Source organism: Amia ocellicauda, chromosome 4, assembly GCF_036373705.1.
Source record: "Amia ocellicauda isolate fAmiCal2 chromosome 4, fAmiCal2.hap1, whole genome shotgun sequence".
Taxonomy (NCBI): domain Eukaryota; kingdom Metazoa; phylum Chordata; class Actinopteri; order Amiiformes; family Amiidae; genus Amia; species Amia ocellicauda.
In genome coordinates, this window is record NC_089853.1 from 25,232,143 (window position 1) to 25,250,120 (window position 17,978).

Sequence of the window (17,978 nt, forward strand, 5' to 3'; positions counted from 1 at the left end):
TTTATATCTGTAAATCTATTTCTGCAACACAATGCGAATCAGGACAATGTTCCAGCATAAGGTTTCTAAATGTAAGTGCAATTAGTCACAATTATATTTCACACTGGTGAGTGAAAAGCCTTCTGTTGTTTGCCACTGTACTGTAATTTAGTACCGAATCTATATCTGCAATGTAACCAACAGAGGTACACTAATTTCATTACATTGCCCACCACCGCAAATGAATGGCAGCTAATTATGATTACTTGTTATAATTTATACTGAAAAATGTAATGATTACTTCCAACATGTTATGTTGATTAGTGCTACACATTAAGAATCAGCAAGCTGGGCCAGGAACTAGGCAATGGGAAACTTAGTGTCGCTTTGGGCACGACCTGTCTGTTGGTTTGTGACATTTTGATTCCTTCAGGATCCAGTGTATTAGGAGAAATAGCTGAAGATTATAATTATTAAGTCTCCAGGTGATATGTGAATTGTAATACTGAATAGATTTAATAAGATCACGCGCCCCTTTAACACATTTCCAGGTAATAATTCAGTCTGAAAGTCATTCTGTTCATAGCAAAGCCATAGACTCATTTTGTGTTCTGGGACAGAGTTTCAATATTTTTATTTATAAGTGAACATGTCACGCCCTGTGAAATAAAATCGGCTGTCTTAGGTACAGCGATGCTAGCGTTTACAGAGTGTTTCCATTTCAGTGCCATCCAGGGGTGCAAATTGCTTTGCTGCTGCATGCCAGTGTGCTGCCGAGGTATGATAGCAACTTAACAAGCTGTTGGAGATGCTGGGTGGCCCACTGCAGAGCTGTTTACTTGAACTGGCTCGGAGCTGGGGGTACTCGGATGTCCTGGCCTCTCTCCAGCCTCTTCTCACACTCGATCAGGTAGTTCACTCCATCAATCACAGTCTGCACCAGCTCCACCTGAACACACACACCACAGGACACAAGTCACATGACCTTTCTGTGCCCCCTGGTTCACTTTATACACTGCTTTTGTTTTTTAGTTTCTGTTATATGAATGCAATTATCAGTGAGGCGTCAACTTTAAATTAATTGCTAAATTTCATTTCAGTAACTATAACAATCAAATCATGAAAAAAGGTGTTAGAAAACTAAAATACCTAATCTCTACAGCTCAGTCTAAATTAACTGACATGATATAGCATGGGAGAAAAGTAATTTCTCCAGGGTTAAGATATACCAAGCTCAGTGTGGCGTTGGACCTCACCTCAGACTTGCCCAGTCGGTCCAGGTTGGAGACGTCGAAGGTGCTGCCCACGGCTGCTGTGTCCACACCCCCTGTGCCTCGCTTCTGGAGACGCAGGTTGTCCAGGATCTTGGGGAAGCGAGGGTCCTACAGAGAGAGAGACGATACTCAGTACACTAACACACAGCGGGCGGTCTCGCAGACGGTTATTTATGCTACAACATTACCAAAAACATCCCTAAAAATAAGGAGGCTGCCTTCACACATGTGTGAGACCAATAAGACATTCTGATCAGAGACTCGGTTGTAATGCTGGAGCTATGAACGGCAGGACCAGGGCCTCAGAGCAGCGGGTACCTTGCTGAGTCGAGGTAGGTTAATGTGCACGCCAGCCCGCAGCCCTGTGCCCAGGTTGGAGGGGCAGGTGAGGATGTAACCCAGCCTCTCGTTCCACATGAATTCCCAGCCCTTCTCCTGGATCAGCCTCTCCACCTGGCAGCAGAAATATTAAGAGTTGTACATCATGCAAACGTCAAAGCTTGCCTGGTCATACACACATTCTGTCTGAGCACCATCTATTATGGCAATCAAACAAGCTCCTAGCAACCATAATCACACTTTGCATGCACAGACTTGAGTACATACTGACGGATGTTAAGACAGGCTTCCTCACACACATCAGTGCTGGAACGCCGTATTTACCTCCTTGAGCCCCTTACAGAAGCGCTCGAACACTCTCTTCATGTTGCCCCCCTTCTCCATGGAGATGACACGCGTGTGGTCTTCCTCGTTGATCCACACCAGGAATGTCTTGTTATTGTTGTGCCTGTCCAGGACCGAGAGCAGAGAAGACATCCAAGATAAATATATCCATACATATATAATGTAAGAATGTCTAGTATTGATCAGCAGCTATACTGAACTTTATCCAAATTAATTTGTTTTGGCTCATACTATTTTGTGTCTTGAGAAGTCTGTAGCAGACAGGGACACCCTGTTCTCAAAACATCTGATTTCCCTTGCCTTGATACTCTCTGGGGAAACATGGCTATATTGTTAATGAACCTTACTGTTTTTTCTGGGAGTCATCCACAAGGTTACAGAAGTGGTGAGGTGGACTTTTATGACATATCTACTCATTAGCTATATTGTTGATTATTCAGTAGACAATATAATCTGTTAGTTTTGCATACTAATCAGTATTTATTGCATATTCATTGATTCTTCCAAATTATTCCCATATATAGACATTTTCTTTGTTCACTTTCGAGGTCTCAACCTATAAATAACTGCATTGTTTTTCTTATTGATTCATCATGGTCCTGTAGATTCCTTACACATCAGATTTCTTACAATACCACTTCTCAATACCACTTTTTTCTCAAATGTTCTGTGATTGTAATTTATCTGTAATTAATTTTATATCATACATACCCATTTGTCCCTTTTCTCATGCAACATATATGACATTTGTATATATATATATATACAAATTAAGAATAGTCCCATGCACCAGTAACCCATCACTGTAAAATTCATGGTATAGTCATTTTTTTTATAGTAAGAACACTAAGTGACAAAACTCTCTCAAAAGGCACCCATTGCATTAACTTAATAATTTAACATAACTATAACACCTTTCTCAGCCAAAATGTACGTGCTAATTACGTTTTTTGTACAACAAGCTGTCTGCTGCTGTTTGACAAACCAAGACTGGGAAAAAGCAGTTGTGACTCAATGGCTGAGAAAGGTCAGGTGAAGAACAGGGATGAATAATTCAGGACTCTATTGACATGCTGAATATCGAGCAGGTAGGATAAAAAGTCTCAGTGGTTCTGCTCTAGGATGAGGCTAGTGCAGGCTGGCCGATGACAGTGCTATTCCTGGTCGATCACAGAGCAGGAAGGAAATACAAGACGGGGAAATTTCACCGGCCCTGTCATTGCAAATACCTTCACGTTCAGGGCCAAGTTTTTTTCGGCCTTAACGAACGGATTCTATTATTTCAGTGCAATACAATCTCCCAGGTGTACTGCATGTTCTAATTCGGCTGATACGAGGAGAGGTTTCATGTTGTCGGGAATGTGAGTATTTAATTAAATTAGATGACTATCTGATAGTGTTTCTTTGACAGCCATCTTGGCTTCAGTCCCCTCTCTGCCAGTCCAAGAACCACCATTTCCCTGCTCTACACAGCTTACATTGCTATGCTTCATTCAAAAGCGTTTACCAGATTCCACGGGCATCCGGCCAATCACGGGCCATTCCTGCACAGGTGAGCAGAGGTGACACTGGCTTATCGAACAGGAAGTGATCCTAGGAAAATAAAGGTGAGATGGGAAGGCATTCACTGAAAAATGTTCATTAATATGTTCATTCCTTGCTTTGCAATGATTGTATCCAACAGCACATTAATTGGCTCCAGCACTATCAAGAAACATGATCTTATACCAAGGTTTACAATGTCTTCTTCAGCAGACAAATACATGATTCTTCATGTCTCCAGTGGTACTGATTTAATATTTAAAGATGGCAATAATATGTGCACTCTCCTTTTCTCACATTGGGCACTTTCTTAACAAAGAGTGTGGAAGGTCTGGACCCAATATTCACTTGCGTTGTGTGAATGAATACATTAGATCAAATATCTCAAATAACTGTAAGAAGCTAAACAAGATAAGGATACTACATGGCCAGCTTTCATTTGGACTGTTTCTTGTGTGGTTACACTGTCCTGCTGGGACAGTGTGTTCCTTACATCAATGAGCTGCTGCTGCTCCTGCTCGGTCATCTGGGTCAGGCTATAGTATTGGCCCTGCAGATCTCCACTCAGCCCGTTCAGAGCGTCCGACACCACGCGCTCCACCTCCCGGCGCTCCGCACGTGTGCAGGCAGGGGGCAGGCTGAGCCCACGGATGCTGCGCCCTGTCCGCACACGAGAGGACAGCACGTAGCGGTCGTCAAAGATCCCCGACCGAATCTGTGACAGACAGCAGGCCGAGAATGAGTGATGGGCATCACCTACCGCCCCCTGCAGCCTGAACATTCCTCACACTGATTACACATTGAGGGACTGCTAGGGTTATTTAAAACTGTGTTATACCACTACTACTACTACTACTACTACTACTACTACTACTACTACTACTAATAATAATAATAATAATAATAATAATAATAATAATAATAATAATAATGTAAGCATTGAGGATATTTAAAAACATTTAATCATAGTTTTTTAATTGACCGCAGTGGTCTACCTTGCTGGAATCCAAGTCAGTGGGATGCTTCATTGTCAAAGGGTCATAGCCATTGTGTCTCTCCTTAATGACGGGGTTGAAGAGCTCAGCAAACACCTAAATAAGATTTAAAAGGTGAAGTATCATAATGCATAACTGTGGGACTCTTAAATAGAAAACCCTTGGCAGACATGCTCTTGGAACTACAGTTTATTTTAAAGCTGAGATTTGTACCAGAAACACTCATTATTAGCCCATGCAAAAGTCAGTTCCCTTACCCAAGTCAACACCAACATTTGAAGCTACTCCCTGCCCACAACTGCATTCATCTTAACTGTCCTCAAAAGAAACACAACCCTAACACTAATTAACTCAGGAATTAAACCCCAACTCTAGCAAAGCTAAATGGAACCCAGGTTTGATCCGAAACCATAATCCTAATGCAGAATGTAACTAAATGAGTCATAATAATAATATAAAAGAAACTAAATGTAACACAATGTTAAGCTTTATGATAGCAGTGACTGTAAGATTCAAGAGATGATCTAAGTTAAGTTCTTAAATTGTGTGTTTGCGATGGGATCTATAAACACAGAATTTGCTCTCTTCTGTAATTATGTAACCTGACTTTCGGGATCTGTGTTACAAAGATCACCATCGGTTCCAGAATCACTGTATTAGCATCTCTGCTTTCTACCATTACATTGGAGCTAGCTGGTAAAACTTTCCCTGTCTGAACCCGTCAGGGCCATTGATAGATGTGAAGCTGACTGCTACAGCCCTGGAGTTCAGCTGCACTGCTCCTGATGAAACATTAATCAATCACTTCACTGCCTTTTCAGCCAAGCTCACTATCAGTGACATACTGAAATGAAATATCATAATGATATGCTACCTAATAAGAGGGCAAAAATAGCTCTTTACACATAAACACACTGGTGCGATTTTTTTAACTGTCTGCAACATACTGTTCCCATCTGCTCCAGTTCTCAACAGAAGGAAAGAGCCTGGTAGGGGAGATTAAACTGCCAGAATCTCAAAGGCTGCAGCAACATTTGCTTCCATGTTTTGGCAGCTAAACCTCTGAAAGAAAGCATGCTATCAAGTGCTCAATACTTGATAAGTATTTTTAATGTGCTCGCTTGCATATGTCTATAAATGACTTTATTAGTAGGAAGGGAAGGAAGCATTGAAGATGATGTCACAACCAGTGCCAATGATGTCCAACGGAAGCACCACTGATAGCTTTCAGATTGTAACAAAAGCGACCATAAAAGAAGACCTCACCCTCGAGGATCACTCCACCCTTTGAGATGTAAGTGGAATTCTTCTTCCACTTGGTCTCTGTATAATCATTCTCCATGGTCTGTGCTTTACAATGAATTAAGTCTAGAAAACAGACCAGTACTCATTTCTGTATCAAGCCGAGAAGGCTGGTGGCTCTTTCTGTTTTGTCCTCACCTCATATGTCTCCTCGTCCCCTGCCACCATGCCCACAGTCTTGATGAAGGGGTGCCCAGGATTGTCAACTCCTGTCTGGATGGCTTGGTCAAGCGTGTACCCATTGGGAGTGGCTTTGTCACACAGCTTGCCATAGATAGCAGGTGTGAGGTGACTGGCCATGCAGTTGTTGTGTTTCCTTAAATCAGGGTATTCCGCACTGCCGAGGAATGAGACAGATTAGTTATTTAATGGAGAGAATCGCCCTGTTGTGATCCTCTTACAGTTTTAGTTACAACCATGCACTGGATGCGAATAATCAATAGGAGTGTATTAGCATGTGAGCTGCACAATATAAAAGTCAGCTACACTGAGGAAATAATTAAAATATTAATCTGATTTTCAGATACATCTTAAAGATGATTACATTTATTTGAGTGCAAGTTTTTATTCAGTTATAATTTATACAGTTCTTGGAGTTTGAATCCTGTTTCTCAGCCCTCCTGGTGTCTGCAGCGTGACATTAAGATTATAAACAGACAGGTTGTAGAGTTAGAGTCTGGCCTGGGCACAGCTATGACTTGGTCCCTCAGGAAAGCCCTTCAGAGATTGATGTATAATTCCTATATTCTGTCTGCCAGTTTAATCCAAATCTGAGAGTTAAAGTCTACTTAAGTCAATCTGGTGGTGAAAGATAAAACAGCTGGTCTATGTTGTATTTTGTTCAGAACTGATAGAAATTGAAAAAGACAGTCTGTATATCATTATGTTTGGGAAATAATTGTTTACAGTCAAGGGACTTGGTGGGCTGAGCAGAATATTTGATATGGTATAATTCTAATGAATAAAAGATAATTCTACTGATTATTAAGTCTATAGTCTGATTAATGTACAATTTCTATATGGTAATTATAATTTGCAATGACCTACTAGATGCATTGACTGCAATGATCTAAAACACCTACATCTAAAACTTCAATCTCCTCTAATTACAGGATTCTTATTACCTTTTTCTGGACTGAAATTCTTCCTTCGCACACTGTATGTAATGCTCTGAGGCTGCTTTGAGTCAGCTTTCCAGAATGTTCCTTCCAACAGTAAACACACAAACACACACACACGCACACACATGTGCACACACACACGCACACACACCTTCTATCTGCATGTGTGAATGAAACATGCAGATGTAGTAACTAACCACATAGTGCATATTCAAAATTCACTCTGCACACATCTTACACGTACATAAGGACTGTGCCATTGTTCCCATCTTCTATTGTTAAGTGGCAATTTAAAGGCTGGCCTCTAGTCCCATTTAAGTACTGGTAAGGATATACATTGATTCTTACAGCAAGCTCAAATCTGCTAATTGTAGGATGCATGCACATAGAATACATATAGGAAAAGGTATATTCTGCATAAACCTATATGAAACAATAATCATGTGTACAGTCCATGAAATCAAGCATTAAGAAATAAACTCCTCTACGTAGAAAGATCAATTAAGCTTATTACAGTACATTCCATTTAGAAAACATTAGATTTGTAATATTTGTAAATATATTAAGCATTATGAAGAATTGAAGAGTATTTCAAAGGCGGGAAAAAGACAATTGTAACGCACATTATGCATGCACCGTCGCATATAAGCAGAGGAGAGGGGCGCAGGGGCAGGGGGTGCCGTCCACAGGGGACATACCTTGACGGGTACAGTCTCCGGATCTGTGCAGCGTTCACATGTTCCCTGTTCAGCAGGTACCCGGCCGTTAAGGACCCCGCTCCCACAAGGGACAAGATGCCCACGGTCTTCCTGGCGGACAGGATCCGAGTGAAGCTGCCGGCCATCCTGTTCCGCAGTCCGAGAGTCAGAGACGGTGCTGGCAAGACTGAGCGACAGAGAGGCAGCGAGAAAGCGGCGCAGGCTGTGAATACCGCACAGCACGACGTGATGAGGTCAAAGACTGCAGCCAACCCCCCGGGACACACTCACAGAGCCCCCAACACAGAGACTGCAACAACGGGCTCAAGAAACTACATCTGATCATCACAGAGGGGACAGACAATGCAGACGGTGCGATTACTGTCGGCTGCTTGCATTTATTTCCCCCAGTTTCTGTTCACGTCACAGACAATCGTGCTGAACTCAGCTTACGATTAAACTCCTATTCGAGGTACATCTGCAACCCGATTCATCATTCAATTGCTTTTATGTAGTTATAAGGTATGCCGATCACACAAAGGAACTAAGTAACCCACATATAGTACTGGAGAAATATGTCAGTTTCTAACATTTAAATGTTGATCTTTAAGAATAGATATATGGTATGCCACAATTTTAAATAAATACACAGACAATAATAAATACATGAATACATGTTGAAATGTTACATAAATAGATACATTCCAACATTTATTTATTGGTTGATTTATTGATTTCAACGTGTATAGATTGATATTTTTCTGTGTATATTCATATTCAATGGATAGTGCTATAATATTAGAGAGTAATTCAGTGCATCCACTGCAGCGCGGCCGGGCTCAGCTCAGTTCAGGACCAGCTGCAGTGGACAGAGGCAATGGCTTTTCTTGCAAACCCAACACATTCCTCAAGATAAGCTCACATAAGTGATAATAACTAACTTTTGTATTATTATTATTTATTTATTTTTAATTAGAATTACAGAATACTTTTTTTTTTATTGTATTTATACTTTATTTAACCAGAGAAGTCACACTGAGATTTACATGTCTTTTACAAGTGAGCCCTGGCCAAAAAGGCAGCATACATACCAAGCTACACTAAGATAAAAGAAACACAACACACAACATATATCAATTTATTGATGAATAACTGAAAAACTTGCAAGAGAACATGTCCTAATGATAATTAAAACACTCATGTGGTGATATATTAAAAATAAATATAATATAAATAAAAATAAATATATTAAAAAATCAAGTGTTGCGGTACAAATGTAGTTTCCTTTCTTATGCCTCAAGCAGAGTGCAGTATCTACCCGTAGATTTGCACAAGCTGCTTTTCTTTGATCATGGACGTTTGCATTAGTATGATACACTTGAAAACCATTTGATCCAGTTGATTTATTTTTTGTAAATTATTATTGTGGCTATTCATGTATTGTCAGATGCCCTTACCCAGGGCGATTTACAGTATACCACAGCAGTTGAGTATTGATTAATATTAAGATTAGGTTCTTAATTATATTATTTAAACTGAAGAAGTCACTCCCATGCTAACACACAACGTTGTAACAACATGATTTACAACGTTGAGGCAACGTCGTTTGTTAGCTGGGTTGTTTATATTGATCGATCAGGTCTGCTATATCCCAGTTATAACAAATCTACATACATATTAAAATCCTATCTTATCCTATATAACAATCCCTTATTGTGTTATTGTTACGGTTTATGTATAAAGTATTTTACACGGTTTTGTTAGGTTTCTTTCTACCGTCTTTCTAAAATAGCATAATCTTACCGTCAACTGTTTCCGCAGAGGTTCGTTAATAACCGCCCAGCCGTTTAACTGACTGCTGCCTGGTTTAAAACGTGCATTTTGTTAAGGGCTTTTCTTCCTATGTAGACGTGCATTACCCACAACGCAGCAATGGTCATTTGCATCCGAGTTTCGTAAAACGTGCATGTCCCCTGATCATTCATTTGCAGTGGCCCCAATTATTATTCCAGATTTCCACTAAATCCTGTCTGGCTCTGAAAGGCTCTTAAATGATGTAAGGGAGAAGAAATGCCCTTTGTTAAAGGAACTTATGCTACTTATGTAGGGTAAGGACGTTGAAACAAAGGGGCTTTTCTTCTCCCTTACATGAAACATAAATGCATGGTCCATTTTAAATAACTATCGACTACTCTTTATAAGGTAGTCATTTAAGCCATATTGTGAAAGCTTTGATAAAACGATTGAGAGATATTATGGGATAGCATTTCGCTTTGTGTTGCCTAGACCCCGTTCACACTTACTAGGCCAGCCCTGCGCGCCTCAGATTCACTCCGGCTTTTCCAGACACCGCGTTCACACGGGCGAAAAGCGGCCTAAACGAAATGCATGCCGGGAATAAACAGCTCCAACAAACCAGTGACGCAGGACATTAGCTCTGTTACAGGTGTGTGCGCTGTGTTTATAATCACAACTTATTAACATCGATTGGCTATTGTTCGGTTCTGTATTTTCTTTGAAAGTAATCTTAACCCTTTGCAGCCGAAGCTTTCTAAAATAATTAGAAATGTGCTGGTTCAATGGGGAATCGAATTCATATATTCCCCTTTTTAAATGTCTATCTCCGGTTCTGCACGTGTAAAAGCGCTGTTACAATCCACCCGAAAGCGAAGCACCTTTATTAGCGCATCTGCATTCAATCTCAGTAAATCGTGTGCGCGGAAAGCAGCCTGTGACGCGTGTGTTGAAACTTCATCTTCATCCTCATTGTAACCGCGCTTTCATTTCTGCATCGGCCCAGTTGTCACCTCCAACGCCGGCATTTGTGATTGTCCTGCTCAGCTCAATATAACTGCATTTCGGTCTCGTATTAAAATGCATTGATTTGAATGGAAACCTGCTTCGGTTAAATTTATATCGTTTTAATGCAAAATTCGGATAATTAATAAAGTTATGGCCCCGTTCACAATTTCACAATGCAATTTTCAGGTGTAAAATGCATACTGTTCAATTCCAGACTTCAATCATACTCATTCAATCAAAAAAACAATAGCAAGTTTACCAGCTACACACTTTGATTTTAATCGACCGAGTAGTTTGAACTGTTTACACTATAACTCATTACTTAGCCTAGACTTTTATAATATCTATCTATCTATCTATCTATCTATCTATCTATCTATCTATCTATATATATATATATATATATATATATATATATATATAAAGATGTGACATTAAATGTAACAGTAAATTTAAGGCTATACATCGATATGACACTGAAACTATACAGAGACAGTACTGTGTCCTGCAGCGCTGATGCTGTGTCGGTGCCCGTGTTTACTGTGTTTATTGTGTTTCTTGTGTGTTTACTCTGTGTTTATTGTGTGTTTATTGTGTGTTTACTCTGTGTTTACTCTGTTTATTGTGTTTATTGTGTGTTTACTCTGTGTTTACTCTGTTTATTGTGTGTTTACTCTGTGTTTATTGTGTGTTTACTCTGTGTTTACTCTGTTTATTGTGTTTATTGTGTGTTTACTCTGTGTTTACTCTGTTTATTGTGTGTTTACTCTGTGTTTATTGTGTGTTTACTCTGTGTTTACTCTGTTTATTGTGTTTATTGTGTGTTTACTCTGTTTACTCTGTTTATTGTGTGTTTATTGTGTTTACTCTGTGTTTATTGTGTGTTTACTCTGTTTATTGTGTGTTTATTGTGTGTTTACTCTGTGTTTATTGTGTGTTTACTCTGTTTACTGTGTGTTTACTCTGTGTTTATTGTGTGTTTACTCTGTGTTTATTGTGTGTTTACTCTGTGTTTACTCTGTGTTTATTGTGTGTTTACTCTGTGTTTATTGTGTGTTTACTCTGTGTTTACTCTGTGTTTATTGTGTGTTTATTGTGTTTACTCTGTGTTTACTGTGTGTTTACTGTGTGTTTATTGTGTGTTTACTCTGTGTTTATTGTGTGTTTACTCTGTGTTTACTGTGTTTACTCTGTGTTTATTGTGTGTTTACTCTGTGTTTACTCTGTTTATTGTGTTTATTGTGTGTTTACTCTGTGTTTACTCTGTTTATTGTGTGTTTACTCTGTGTTTATTGTGTGTTTACTCTGTGTTTACTCTGTGTTTACTCTGTTTATTGTGTTTATTGTGTGTTTACTCTGTGTTTACTCTGTTTATTGTGTGTTTACTCTGTGTTTATTGTGTGTTTACTCTGTGTTTACTCTGTTTATTGTGTTTATTGTGTGTTTACTCTGTTTACTCTGTTTATTGTGTGTTTATTGTGTTTACTCTGTGTTTATTGTGTGTTTACTCTGTTTATTGTGTGTTTATTGTGTGTTTACTCTGTGTTTATTGTGTGTTTACTCTGTTTACTGTGTGTTTACTCTGTGTTTATTGTGTGTTTACTCTGTGTTTGTGTGTTTATTGTGTGTTTATTGTGTGTTTACTCTGTGTTTATTGTGTGTTTATTGTGTGTTTACTCTGTGTTTATTGTGTGTTTACTCTGTGTTTATTGTGTGTTTACTCTGTGTTTACTCTGTGTTTATTGTGTGTTTATTGTGTTTACTCTGTGTTTACTGTGTGTTTACTGTGTGTTTATTGTGTGTTTACTCTGTTTACTCTGTTTATTGTGTGTTTACTCTGTGTTTACTGTGTGTTTACTCTGTGTTTATTGTGTGTTTACTCTGTTTGTGTGTTTGTGTGTTTATTGTGTGTTTACTCTGTTTACTGTGTGTTTACTCTGTGTTTATTGTGTGTTTACTCTGTGTTTGTGTGTTTATTGTGTGTTTATTGTGTTTACTCTGTGTTTATTGTGTGTTTACTCTGTTTATTGTGTGTTTATTGTGTGTTTACTCTGTGTTTATTGTGTGTTTACTCTGTGTTTGTGTGTTTATTGTGTGTTTATTGTGTGTTTACTCTGTCTTTATTGTGTGTTTATTGTGTGTTTACTCTGTGTTTATTGTGTGTTTACTCTGTGTTTATTGTGTGTTTACTCTGTGTTTACTCTGTGTTTATTGTGTGTTTATTGTGTTTACTGTGTGTTTACTGTGTGTTTACTGTGTGTTTACTCTGTTTACTCTGTTTATTGTGTGTTTACTCTGTGTTTATTGTGTGTTTACTCTGTTTGTGTGTTTGTGTGTTTATTGTGTGTTTACTCTGTGTTTATTGTGTGTTTACTCTGTGTTTACTCTGTGTTTATTGTGTGTTTATTGTGTGTTTACTCTGTGTTTATTGTGTGTTTACTCTGTGTTTATTGTGTGTTTATTGTGTGTTTACTGTGTGTTTACTGTGTTTACTCTGTGTTTATTGTGTGTTTACTCTGTGTTTACTCTGTGTTTACTCTGTGTTTACTGTGTTTACTCTGTGTTTACTCTGTGTTTATTGTGTGTTTACTCTGTGTTTACTCTGTTTATTGTGTGTTTATTGTGTGTTTACTCTGTGTTTACTGTGTTTACTCTGTTTATTGTGTGTTTACTCTGTGTTTATTGTGTGTTTATTGTGTGTTTACTCTGTGTTTACTCTGTGTTTATTGTGTGTTTATTGTGTGTTTACTCTGTGTTTACTCTGTGTTTATTGTGTTTACTTGTGTTTATTGTGTTTACTCTGTGTTTACTGTGTTTACTCTGTTTATTGTGTGTTTATTGTGTGTTTCTTGTGTGTTTACTCTGTGTTTACTCTGTGTTTATTGTGTGTTTACTCTGTGTTTACTGTGTTTACTCTGTGTTTATTGTGTGTTTACTCTGTGTTTACTCTGTTTATTGTGTGTTTATTGTGTGTTTACTCTGTGTTTACTCTGTTTATTGTGTTTATTGTGTGTTTACTCTGTGTTTACTCTGTTTATTGTGTGTTTACTCTGTGTTTATTGTGTGTTTACTCTGTGTTTACTCTGTTTATTGTGTTTATTGTGTGTTTACTCTGTGTTTACTCTGTTTATTGTGTGTTTACTCTGTGTTTATTGTGTGTTTACTCTGTGTTTACTCTGTTTATTGTGTTTATTGTGTGTTTACTCTGTGTTTACTCTGTTTATTGTGTGTTTACTCTGTGTTTATTGTGTGTTTACTCTGTGTTTACTCTGTTTATTGTGTTTATTGTGTGTTTACTCTGTTTACTCTGTTTATTGTGTGTTTATTGTGTTTACTCTGTGTTTATTGTGTGTTTATTGTGTGTTTACTCTGTGTTTATTGTGTGTTTACTCTGTTTACTGTGTGTTTATTGTGTGTTTACTCTGTGTTTGTGTGTTTATTGTGTGTTTATTGTGTGTTTACTCTGTGTTTATTGTGTGTTTATTGTGTGTTTACTCTGTCTTTATTGTGTGTTTATTGTGTGTTTACTCTGTGTTTATTGTGTGTTTACTCTGTGTTTATTGTGTGTTTACTCTGTGTTTACTCTGTGTTTATTGTGTGTTTATTGTGTTTACTGTGTGTTTACTGTGTGTTTACTCTGTTTACTCTGTTTATTGTGTGTTTACTCTGTGTTTATTGTGTGTTTACTCTGTTTGTGTGTTTGTGTGTTTATTGTGTTTACTCTGTGTTTATTGTGTGTTTACTCTGTGTTTACTCTGTGTTTATTGTGTGTTTATTGTGTGTTTACTCTGTGTTTATTGTGTGTTTACTCTGTGTTTATTGTGTGTTTATTGTGTGTTTACTGTGTGTTTACTGTGTTTACTCTGTGTTTACTCTGTGTTTACTCTGTGTTTACTGTGTTTACTCTGTGTTTACTCTGTGTTTATTGTGTGTTTACTCTGTGTTTACTCTGTTTATTGTGTGTTTATTGTGTGTTTACTCTGTGTTTACTGTGTTTACTCTGTTTATTGTGTGTTTACTCTGTGTTTATTGTGTGTTTATTGTGTGTTTACTCTGTGTTTACTCTGTGTTTATTGTGTGTTTATTGTGTGTTTACTCTGTGTTTACTCTGTGTTTATTGTGTTTACTTGTGTTTATTGTGTTTACTCTGTGTTTACTGTGTTTACTCTGTTTATTGTGTGTTTATTGTGTGTTTCTTGTGTGTTTACTCTGTGTTTACTCTGTGTTTATTGTGTGTTTACTCTGTGTTTACTGTGTTTACTCTGTGTTTATTGTGTGTTTACTCTGTGTTTACTCTGTTTATTGTGTGTTTATTGTGTGTTTACTCTGTGTTTACTCTGTTTATTGTGTTTATTGTGTGTTTACTCTGTGTTTACTCTGTTTATTGTGTGTTTACTCTGTGTGTATTGTGTGTTTACTCTGTGTTTACTCTGTTTATTGTGTTTATTGTGAGTTTACTCTGTGTTTACTGTTTATTGTGTGTTCACTCTTAGTTTATTGTGTGTTTACTCTGTGTTTACTCTGTTTATTGTGTTTATTGTGTGTTTACTCTGTGTTTACTCTGTTTATTGTGTGTTTACTCTGTGTTTATTGTGTGTTTACTCTGTGTTTACTCTGTTTATTGTGTTTATTGTGTGTTTACTCTGTTTACTCTGTTTATTGTGTGTTTATTGTGTTTACTCTGTGTTTATTGTGTGTTTACTCTGTTTATTGTGTGTTTATTGTGTGTTTACTCTGTGTTTATTGTGTGTTTACTCTGTTTACTGTGTGTTTATTGTGTGTTTACTCTGTGTTTGTGTGTTTATTGTGTGTTTATTGTGTGTTTACTCTGTGTTTATTGTGTGTTTATTGTGTGTTTACTCTGTGTTTATTGTGTGTTTACTCTGTGTTTACTCTGTGTTCATTGTGTGTTTACTCTGTGTTTATTGTGTGTTTACTCTGTGTTTACTCTGTGTTTATTGTGTTTATTGTGTTTACTCTGTGTTTACTGTGTGTTTACTGTGTGTTTACTGTGTGTTTATTGTGTGTTTACTCTGTTTACTCTGTTTATTGTGTGTTTACTCTGTGTTTATTGTGTTTACTCTGTGTTTACTGTGTGTTTACTCTGTGTTTATTGTGTGTTTACTCTGTTTGTGTGTTTGTGTTTATTGTGTGTTTACTCTGTGTTTATTGTGTGTTTACTCTGTGTTTATTGTGTTTACTTGTGTTTATTGTGTTTACTCTGTGTTTACTGTGTTTACTCTGTTTATTGTGTGTTTATTGTGTGTTTCTTGTGTGTTTACTCTGTGTTTACTCTGTGTTTATTGTGTGTTTACTCTGTGTTTACTGTGTTTACTCTGTGTTTATTGTGTTTACTCTGTGTTTACTCTGTTTATTGTGTGTTTATTGTGTGTTTACTCTGTGTTTACTCTGTTTATTGTGTGTTTACTCTGTGTTTATTGTGTGTTTACTCTGTGTTTACTCTGTTTATTGTGTTTATTGTGTGTTTACTCTGTGTTTACTCTGTTTATTGTGTGTTTACTCTGTGTTTATTGTGTGTTTACTCTGTGTTTACTCTGTTTATTGTGTTTATTGTGTGTTTACTCTGTTTATTGTGTGTTTATTGTGTTTACTCTGTGTTTATTGTGTGTTTACTCTGTTTATTGTGTGTTTATTGTGTTTACTCTGTGTTTATTGTGTGTTTACTCTGTTTACTGTGTGTTTACTCTGTGTTTATTGTGTGTTTACTCTGTGTTTGTGTGTTTATTGTGTTTATTGTGTGTTTACTCTGTGTTTATTGTGTGTTTATTGTGTGTTTACTCTGTGTTTACTCTGTGTTTATTGTGTGTTTACTCTGTGTTTACTCTGTGTTTATTGTGTGTTTATTGTGTTTACTGTGTGTTTACTGTGTGTTTATTGTGTGTTTACTCTGTTTACTCTGTTTATTGTGTGTTTACTCTGTGTTTACTGTGTGTTTACTCTGTGTTTATTGTGTGTTTACTCTGTTTGTGTGTTTGTGTGTTTATTGTGTGTTTACTCTGTTTACTGTGTGTTTACTCTGTGTTTATTGTGTGTTTACTCTGTGTTTGTGTGTTTATTGTGTGTTTATTGTGTTTACTCTGTGTTTATTGTGTGTTTACTCTGTTTATTGTGTGTTTATTGTGTGTTTACTCTGTGTTTATTGTGTGTTTACTCTGTGTTTGTGTGTTTATTGTGTGTTTATTGTGTGTTTACTCTGTTTATTGTGTGTTTATTGTGTTTACTCTGTTTACTGTGTGTTTACTGTGTGTTTACTCTGTGTTTATTGTGTGTTTACTCTGTGTTTATTGTGTGTTTACTGTGTGTTTACTGTGTTTACTCTGTGTTTATTGTGTGTTTACTCTGTGTTTACTCTGTGTTTACTCTGTGTTTACTGTGTGTTTACTGTGTTTACTCCGCGTCTCTCAGACACACGTCTCTGGGGGCGGGGCTTGAGTTGCGTCACACGCTGACCCTTTCCACCGGCCCAGGCCCGGCGCGTCACACTCACGTTTAGGCCGCATTAGTCCGGGTCGAAATATTTAGGCCGGGACAAAAAGCGGGACTAGTTTTGACCCGGCCCAGGGCCGGCCTAAATCTCAAGTGTGAACGGGTCCTATTTAGGGCACTTCCCTGAGCAAAGTCCACTGGATTACTGCCACCACCTGCATATTCATTTTCATATTCATCGCCAGGTGATAGATAAGCCTTTTACAGTGGCCTGCTCCTGAAGGTTACCCCTGAAATCATTTGCATGTACGAAAACTAAATGCGTTTAGCTTTTACACATGTAACGCATATATTTTCAAACTTTCTGCATTTGAAGATGAACAACGTATTTTAAATATTGATCCCTAATGAGTAGCCTAATGCACATAAGTAACAGACGTTCATCATTGTAGGTGTTATTAGTTTTTGTTCTTAATTTTTATTTGCTTAACTACTACATCCATCTTTTTTGTATACATACAGTAGCCAGCCTGGTAAAATACTTGTTTTAATATATACATGAAAAATACGTTAACTTTCATGCAGTTTTACAAATCCAGCTTTTTAAAATGTTTAACAATGTATGCATGCAAGCAGTTTAATTAGAACATGTTCTCTTTTTAAGAACAGTGCGCAACATTTAAATTTCAACTGCTGAGTGTGTATCATCTGTCCGTTTTTAAACCATTATAGCATGTTCGCTTTTCTTTTTAACTACGCCTATTGTTTTAACCCACCAAATGGCAGTTGGGATTGTCAGATTTAAAAAAAATAACCAATTAACAAAGCAGTGTTTTGCATCATCATAAAGTAGCAAATGACATACTTCCCAAAAAAAAAAGCAAGCCCTCAACCCAACCCAAGTGCAAAATACATTCCTCAGGTTAAACATTTTCTGCAATCTGATCCTGAACTGTTAAATCTTCACCAGTTTGCTTGGTGTATGAGACCGAGAGAGAAATGGAGAAGTTCAGACATAACTACAAATTATTGTAAGTAGAATGTACTATTCAATGATAGGGATAATAGAACTGCTCTTACCTGCAAGTCCCTGGATGAGGGTAATGTTTGCTTGAGGCAATAAGGTATCCTTTG

General features: G+C 37.4%; 1 protein-coding gene across 1 annotated transcript; it reads right to left on the reverse strand.

Annotated features, from left to right (window-relative positions):
* Positions 1-596: 596 nt before the first annotated feature.
* LOC136748122 (creatine kinase U-type, mitochondrial) lies at positions 597-17,978 on the reverse strand. The gene is made up of 10 exons (XM_066701608.1): positions 17,925-17,978; positions 7,596-7,782; positions 5,915-6,113; positions 4,475-4,570; positions 3,973-4,194; positions 3,445-3,530; positions 1,917-2,040; positions 1,572-1,706; positions 1,236-1,361; positions 597-928 (listed from the first exon to the last, which is right to left on the reverse strand). Exons 2-10 carry the CDS (start codon positions 7,739-7,741, stop codon positions 815-817), a joined length of 1,248 nt encoding a protein of 415 aa, XP_066557705.1. The 5' UTR covers positions 7,742-7,782; positions 17,925-17,978; the 3' UTR covers positions 597-814.

Bases quoted from the DNA above. Each gene is read 5' to 3' on its own strand.
- LOC136748122 (XM_066701608.1), bottom strand. From the start codon at position 7,741: ATGGCCGGCAGCTTCACTCGGATCCTGTCCGCCAGGAAGACCGTGGGC. The intron at 4,571-5,914 runs GTGAGGACAAAA...AATCTTATTTAG, and splicing joins GGGACGAGGAGACATATGAG to GTGTTTGCTGAGCTCTTCAA. The intron at 1,362-1,571 runs GTACCCGCTGCT...CTCTCTCTGTAG, and splicing joins ACCTACCTCGACTCAGCAAG to GACCCTCGCTTCCCCAAGAT.